This window comes from Octopus bimaculoides, chromosome 9, assembly GCF_001194135.2.
Source record: "Octopus bimaculoides isolate UCB-OBI-ISO-001 chromosome 9, ASM119413v2, whole genome shotgun sequence".
NCBI classification, from domain to species: Eukaryota; Metazoa; Mollusca; class Cephalopoda; order Octopoda; family Octopodidae; genus Octopus; species Octopus bimaculoides.
Window position 1 is genome coordinate 85,761,998 of NC_068989.1, and position 8,893 is coordinate 85,770,890.

The 8,893-nt window shown below is 37.2% G+C and overlaps 1 protein-coding gene across 3 annotated transcripts in view; it reads right to left on the minus strand.

Moving 5' to 3' along the window:
• Positions 1-31: 31 nt before the first annotated feature.
• LOC106869665 (zinc finger protein 883) overlaps positions 32-8,893 on the minus strand; it is a 34,636-nt gene continuing 25,774 nt past the window's right edge. For all 3 annotated transcript variants that reach the window (XM_014915495.2, XM_014915505.2, XM_014915487.2), the window contains exon 2: positions 32-3,236. In XM_014915495.2, coding sequence (XP_014770981.1) covers positions 1,118-3,019 — 1,902 coding nt within the window. In that variant the 5' untranslated portion in view covers positions 3,020-3,236 and the 3' untranslated portion in view covers positions 32-1,117. The remainder of the gene's footprint in view (positions 3,237-8,893) is intronic.

Consider the following 8,893-nt stretch of genomic DNA (forward strand, 5'->3'; position numbering starts at 1 on the left):
AAAAAAAAAAAAAAAAAAAAAAAACCTTCTTTTTCCAGATTCGATACATTTAAAATTTTGATCAGTCTTTCTATAATTATTATTATTATTATTAATACTATTACTACTACTACTATAGTTTACTATACATACATATATGTATACATACATTATATATATATATATATACATACATATATATATGTGATTATTGGATTATTGTTGTCGTTGTTATTATAATTATTATTATTATTATTATTTTGAACAACAAGCATACAAATGTTCAGTAAGAAAGGTTGCAAGGTGAAAAGTTTTTTTTTTTTTCTTTTTCAGAAGTTCAAAAAAGAGGGGTGGAAAAAGGATTGCCGAAGGTCATGTGACTGTAGCTAAACTCGATGAGATGTTTCCCAAGCAACTCAACTTCTCTGCCTCAAGGATGTACTTTTGTTTATCCATGCCACACCTCTACCTTACCCAAATCCGATATCATCATAATGTTCTTTGCCTATAAGCCTGAATACTGATCAGAACTATGAAGTTTGGAACCCTCAAACATGAGTACGTGGTTCATAGTTAGTGGTTAGTGTTATGATGTTGATATTATTGTCAGTTAGGGGGGGTAGAAAGTACCCTGACTGTTTGCGAGGTAGATGCCTTACCAACTGATCCACGACAAAGATATTCTTTGCAATGAGGTTTCACACCAGAAATGTTACTTATTTTTGAAGGATTTTCTTATAAACAGTAAATATAATGGATATTGCTTCAGATCTGGGTAGACAATGGCACAACTATGAGTAGGTAGATGATACTATTACCTCTCCAGGTAGGTAGAAAAATTTTTCCTCAATGTTTGCCATGGAAACACTTTAAAATCTTGTCATCCTTTGTTCTTCTTACATGTTAATATCTGATATCATTTAACATAGTTCTTCAAGGATGTTGGGTAAAGTAGAGAAAGAATGGTTTAATTTAAACCAGCTGTGTTGATTCATAAATGTGTCCCCAAGTCAATTATTCAGGAGCTGAGGAGAATTAGTTGAAATTGGAACTCCTAGAATGTTATTTTTAGAATGATGCTCTCTAGAGGGCAACATCATTATCCTATTTTCTTGGTAAGGTGATAGAAGAATCGACTCTAGAAAAATATGTTGTAATCAATATCAAATTTTATGGGTTCGATGACGCGGTTCTCGGAATGTGTCGGAGGTAAATTATCAGCTTCAGGGACCGCTTCATTGGTGTCCAACTGAAATTGTTCAGCATTTGCTTCAATGTGAAGCTGTCTGTGTTCAACCAATTGGTTATATTGAAAGAACTCAACACCACAAATTTCACAAGGGAAAGCTTTCTCCTCGGCATGAGAACGTCGGTGAATTGATAAATAATCATTACGGGTGAAAGCTTTACCACAAATTTCACACACATATGGCTTCTCACCAGTGTGTACCCGTCGATGGCAGGACAGATAGTCTTTCCGAGAGAAGTTTTTACCACAAACTTCACACTGGTATGGTTTCTCACCAGTGTGAGTACGTCTGTGAGAAACAAGGACGTGACTCTGAGAGAAAGATCGACCGCAGATTTCACATGGAAATGGCTTCTTTTCGGCGTGATTAATTTTATGGCGTTGTAAATAAGTTATGTCAGAGAAAGCCCTGTTACAGATCTCACAATGGAAGGGCCGGTTTCCTGTGTGTTTTTCCTTGTGAGCCTCTAATTTACTACTACAATCAAATGACCTGGCACATATGTCACAGCTGAAGAGCTTCTCGTTACATTGGCTATCTTTGTGTTCTATAAAAGCATTCTTTTCAGAGAAATCCTTGCCACATGCTTTGCAATGGAATGATGACTTCTCAGTAGAAATATCTTCTTTGAGAGGAACATCATCACAGTCTTTAGAAAATGATTTATCAAACACACCGAGAGTTAGGTCTTTGCCATCATCATGAATCACTTTGTGTTGAAGTAACGAGGCTTCATCAGAGAAAATCTTATTACATATATCACATTCAAACGTTCCTTCCCTGAAGTGGATATATCTATGACGCATTAAATTACGTTTTAGAGAGAATATTTTGCCGCAAATGTCACAAAATGGCTTCACTTTTGCATGAGTTAGCTTGTGACATTGGAAAGTACTCTTAAATGAGAATTTTTTCCCACAAATATCACATTCGTAGGGTTTTTCTCCAGTATGAGTACGTACATGAAGGGATAAATCACATGGTCGTAAAAATGCTTTACCACAAACCTCACATAAGTGCGGCTTTTCTCCAGTGTGTGCTCTTCTGTGGTCAGACAAATGGCAATTCCGTGAAAATGCTTTACCACAGAATTCGCAATGAAATGGTTTCTCTCCAGTATGAATACGCTTGTGCCGAGTCAACTTACAATTCTGAGAAAAAGATTTGCCACAAAATTCACAGTAGAATGCTTTCTCTGTCAAGGGCATCTGTTTCTTGAAGGTGGTTAATTTACTGCTCTCAAGAAGTGTCTTAGCAACAAAATCTGCATCAAATGTCTTCCCAGATATGAGAATCTCTTTGTTATTGGTCAGCAGGCTGTTCTCAGGGAATGGCTCTTGAGACAAATCCCTTTCAGATGTCTCTTTATCCAACTCAGTTTGTTTGTTGTTTGCCATTAAATTGCTGTCCCCTGGAAATGCCTTCCCAGATATTTCGCTATTAAAACTTTCCTCTTCATCAGACTGAGTGGAGTCTTTCTGACTTCCCAAGCCACTCTTCTCTGGATACGCCTTCTCTAACGTATCGCTGTCGGATGTTTTTTCATCTGACCCAGCTTGCTTGTAGTTGCTAGACTTATTCTTCTCGGGCAAAGTCATATCAGACATTTCACTATCAGATGATTTCTCACTTGACGGAGAGTCTTTGTGATTTGCAGACTGACTATTCTCAAGAAATGACTCGTCAGATATGTCACGAAACGTTTTCATACCTAATGGACTTCCTTCCTGACTGGTAGACTGACAGTTTTCAGTAAATGCCTCATTAGACATGTCACTGTTATACTCCATTTTTATAGGGTGGGTGATGATATTCTAGTTGAAACTGTGTTGGTCAGCTCACATAAAATAACTGTACATTGATACCAGTTAGTCCTGAGAGATGATGTCCTGTCCACTTCAGTTTAAGGAACGTTAACAATCTACATCTTAAAGTTGCTGCTTCAGTAATTCACCATTGTTCCAGGTTACATCTTCAAATGACAATTCAGCTTCCTCTTAGCAGTTCCTACAATAGAAAGCAAACAAACATGTTTCTTATCAGAACAAGAATAAACAGGGAAAGCAAACTATCACACATTACATATTTAAATATTACTCTAAACAATTTTATTTTGCTACACCAGACATTGCATATAGCAGTATATATGTCTGTTTGTACACACATATTCTTTCTCTCTTTATCTCCATACACACACTCACACACAAGACTTAGAAATATGTTTGGTGTCTAATGTGCTGGGTATTGTATATTTTAAAGGCAGTAGAGCACTGGGGATTTGTGGAAAACGAGCTGGCTGCTGCACAAAACATTTAAAACAATGACATAGAGACCCCCAAGCCAAAAAGAGAACTGCTATGTGATCACATGAGTTGTTAGAAATAAAAGCACAATCTTCTTCATATCACATCCTAACTTACACCGTCTCAAAAGAAAAAAAAAAAAAAAAAAAAAAAAAAAGAAAGAAAAGAAGAAAAGGTGTGGGAGGGACACACTGACTAGTATAATTCTAAATAAAATATGTCTGAATAAAAAAAAAAAAGTCAGGGTGGTTACGGATGGAAAATCTTTAACCACAGGTTTGCTAGATCACATCTGAGCCAAGATTAAACAACCATGATAGAGAAAACATCCCTTGTTGGCAAAGTAATCCCTCATTTAAAAACACTCAAAAGAATTTGATAGGGAAAAAATCAACTACTACATTTAGTCAATCAAGTGTTTACATAGACATCTTAGTAACCTGTGCAGTTCCTCTTTTAGAGATGGCAAATAATCAGTGCAGTAAGACATGGCTGCTAAATTGAAGCTCCTTTGCCTTCTTGGCTTTCTGATTATTTCCTCAACCAAATAGTAATATTGATTTTTTTTTTCTTCTCATGGCACACAGCCAACTTTTTCCTAAGAAACAGTCAATTTACAAGCATTATTTCACTGCCCCTTTGGAGATGAATGCTAAAGTTAGGCTCTAGTGGATATGAAACCCAAAGCAAAACAGCGCTAACCTAAATTCCACAAAGTATCTAGGTTGCTTAACAACGGACTAACCCCAAATCACTGCATCAGAATAAATTCTGGTTTCAAATTTTGGTACAAAGCCAGCAATTTTGGGGGAGGGAGTCAGTCGATTACATCGACCCCAGTGTTCAACTGGTACTTATTTTATCGACCCTGAAAGGATGAAAGGCAAATTAGACCTCCACAATAGAATAGATATTAACAAAAATAGGTGCAGGAGTGGCTGTTTGGCAAGTAGCTTGCTTACTACCAACCACATGGTTCTGGGTTCAGTCTCACTGCATGGCACCTTCGGCAAGTGTCTTCTACTATAGCCTCGGGCCAACTAAAGCCTTGTGAGTGGATTTGTTAGACAGAAACTGAAAGAAGCCTGTCGTGTATGTAATGTTATGTAAAGTTTGTCTCAAACTGACAATGCCTCCTTGAAGCACTTTCAGAACAAGGATTTCTGCAAGTTGTCCATAATTAAAAATCAGGCTCCTGATAATGTTGTTTTTGCCCACTAGTGACCCCCTATAAAATGCAAGAGTTGACATACCACCAGCCATGTTGTCCAACTAGTAAAGAAGTGTGCGCACATAATATTTTGTATATTGGATGCCCAGCTTTGGCCCTCACTTGACCCAGGACCAGCTCTGTCAAAAAGATGAGCATACAAATGACAACCACATCTTCTCATTGTCCACAAAACTCTGTAGCCACTGCAACCTCAGTACATGCTTGTGCATAATCAACTATGGTATACCAAGCCCTTCGTGAAAAGGACATGAGTAGCAGATGGACTCCCATTTCTAGTGGAACATGTCCCTTACAAAAAGTGAAAAAGCAGATGGTCCAGCTTAATCAGATGAAAATTAGAGCAAAGCATGATGGGTGGGTGGTAATAAATAATGGATGAGATGTATATAATTGCTAGGTTTGCTTGGCATTTCAGGGATGTCTCATTTCTGAGTGAGACTAGAGAGCCTGCTTGTAACCTTGTTCCAGTTCCTATTTGTCTAATGGTCTGGCCCAAACCAGATCTTAACAGAACCTTTAGTACAACACCTCATGACATGTACTACTTAACAAGTACTTCTGTCAGCATCACACTAATAATTTCTTCGGTTTCTGTTGTGTCAGTACTCTGTATATGATCACATGGCCTTCCCATGTATCAACAACAACAACAGCAGTAGTTGCTGCTGTTTATTTTCATCTGAATCCAAAAACCTAAAATTTTTAGTATAAGGAATGTGATTTTGAGAGATTCATGCCGTTCTCAAAGTCTTTTTAGTAAGAAAAAATATATAGAAAGATCCTAGATGTATTATGGAAATCTTTTTCTCTTTCTGCCTTAAAGTGGGAGGGGGTACTTGCAGGTGCAAATGGGAGTTCACCAGGTAACAAATTTATTGATTCTCTTTTGCTGTCCATGTCTGACCCTGGATAGATGAAAGGTAAGGATAACCATGACAAGATTTGAACCCAGAATGCAAACAGCCTGAAAGAAATACTGCAAAGTATTGTTTCCAAAGTTTTAATAATTTGAATAGTATTGATTTTAAATTTTTTGGCTCAAGGCCAACAATTTCAGAGGAGGAGGTAAGTCAAATCAACCCCAGTATTTAACTGGTACTTATTTCATCAACCCTGAAAGTATGAAATTTGAACTTAGGATGTAAAGGCAGACAAAATACCTCCTTAATGATTCTAATAATATTAACAACAACAACAATAGTTTCAAATTTTGACACATAGCCAGCAGTCTTTGAGGGGAGAGGGGGAAGTCGATTACACAACCCCAGAACTTTCTTTATCAATTCCAAAAGGATGAAAGGCAAAGCCGACCTCAGCAGAATTTGAACTCAAAATGTAAACAGTCAGAAGAAACGCTAATGATATGCTAATGATTCTGCCAATTCACCACCTTATTCTGGCACCCTAATAATAAGAATAAACAATAATTAATAATTATATTAATTGGTTGCTTTAGAGTACTAAAGACTTGTTTTTGTTTAGTCTAAAACAGTGTACTTTTGTGAGGTTCACTCGCATCTTTTCTCAAAAGGGTTTTAGATGCATGTGAAACGGTTATTAACCAGGAACAGGAAAAAATATACATCACAGATTTTTTTTTTTTAATTAAATGTGACATCAGTTATTTTTCTCTCTCCTTCTCACTCACTCACTTTCTCTATCTCCGTTAGCAAAAAAAAAAAAAAAAAAAAAAAAATGAAGGGAAAATAACGATAATTATAAAAATGCCCACCAGGGGTGAGTTAAATTCAGAAATAGGAGGAAGTTAACAAGATAACAAAGAATTTATTCTAATTCTCTTTTACTGTCCATGTCATTAACTCCACCAACCTAACAAGAGCGTTAATAACTATTTCTTCTCACTAGGCATAAAGCCAAATTTTTCTGGGAAAGAGAGTTGAAATCGACTGAAGTAAAATAATAATGGCCTACACACATGCGCACTCACACATTTTTCCTCTCTTCTTTATCGACCATGGATGGATAAAAGGGGAAAGTCAACCCTCGAGGGTGTTTAAATGTAATAGCAAATAGCGTTGGCCTGCTTGGCTCCCTCATGTCTACTTTAACTAACTCCTCTATTACTCTAATAATCTATATTGATATAGCACACTTTCATTACACTGACTGTGTGCGTGCGTGTGTGCATGCTTCTTTCTCTGATTAGGTAGAACTCTGTGTGTGTGTGTGTGTGTGTGTGCACATGAGAGAAAAACAGCTATGTTCAGACTCAAGTGTTCTTAAACAGAGAGGTCACAGTATGTTTGATGTGTCTAAATCAGTGCGTGTGTGCATGTGTGTGTATCTGAATGGTTGAAACAAGGAACAGATCAGATACAGAGAGAAAAAAAAGTGGGAAGGGAAAAGTAAGGAAAGCTAACATAAAAAGAATCCCAGAATTTATGGTCTTGTGCCAATATAAGAAATCACCATCATCATCATCATCATCATTACATGAATGGATTTAATTGACTCACTCATCTCCCCAAATTCTTGGCTCTCTGCCCACATTGGAAACAATTATCATTATTATCATCATTATTATTATTACGTTCTGACTTCAAATTCCACTGAGGTCAACTTTGCCTTTCATCCTTTTGGAATTGACGAAATAAGTACCAGTTGAGCACAGGGGTTGATGTAATTGACTAGCCCCCCCCCCCTCTTCCAAAATTTCAGGCTTTGTACCCTTACTGTAGAAAGAAAGGATTATTAATACTACTATTACTACTAATAATAATAATAAAGTTGGGGGAGGGGAGGTACTGGTAGAATTGTCAGAACAAAGGACAAAATGCCTTAGGTAACAACATTTATGCTCTGAGTTTAAATTCTACCAAGATCAACCTTACCTTACATCCTTCCAAGGTCGATAAAATATAATACCAGTTGTCATTTATCCCCACTCCCAGACCAACCTCGCCGAGAGACCTGTGGATAAAGATATTCTAGCTACTATCATCACCTTTTTAGGACTACACTGTTTAATGTGTCCTTTAATTTGACACAGTAGGGATGTAATCGGAGGGTGTCAGGCTGCTACTTTTAGGAGCACAAATGAATGCATTGAAGCTCACTCAATTATCTTATTAAAGAACCAGTCATATAATCCTCAGAAGTCTTTTGTCGGCAGCAGCGATTTTATCTCGTATCCGAGAAGTCATTATTGTAAAATCGTTAGCATACTAGATGAAATGCTCAGTGGTATTTTACCCATTGCTACATTCTGGGTTCAAATTCCGCCGAGGTCAACTTTACATTTCATCCTTTCAGGGGTCGATAAATTAAGTACCAGTGAAACATTGCGGCCGATGTATTCAACCAGTCCTCTCCCCACAAATTTCAGGCCTTGTGCCTATAGTAGAAAGGATTATTATTATTATTATTATTATTATTATTATTATTAAGGCAGCAAGCTGGCAGAAATGTTAGCACATCAGACAAAATGCTTAGTGGCATTTTTTTCTGCTTTATGCTGTGAGTTCAAATTCCACTAAGATTGACTTTGCCTTTTATCCTTTCAGGGTCGATAAAAAAAGTAACAGTTGAGTACTGATGTCAATACAATCGACTAAACTCCTCCCTGCTATTTTCGGGCCTTGTGTCTATAGTAGAAAGGATTATTATAAGAATCACCACTTCTGCCATGTTGATGAAATTCGGGCATTTGTTTCCCTAATGTATCACATTCCTGACAATGAAATCTTTTCATTTTAGCTTTGGTCTTTTGCTTGGTACAATAATAACATTATGGAAAAAAGAATGGCAAGCTACTTCAACCAACTAAGGACTAAAATAGGAGATAAGTTGGACCACAGAAGGAGACAGGTCAAAATAGGAGACTCAGTACATTAGCCTGAATCTGTCAGCTGCAACAACCAAATTTCCTCAACCACACTTTACCAAAGAAGACTTTACTATTTGATACATCATATAATGTAGACCGAGACTCTTCCAGGGGCACAAAAAATGCTCACAGCTTCAATACTTGGATCATAGACCTGACAGAACAGAGTTGATGATGGGGCAATATAACAACAGCTATACCTTGCTACACACTGTGTGTGTGTGTGAGAGAGAGAGAGAGAGAGAGAGAGAGAGAGAGAGAGAGAGAGAGAGAGAGAGAG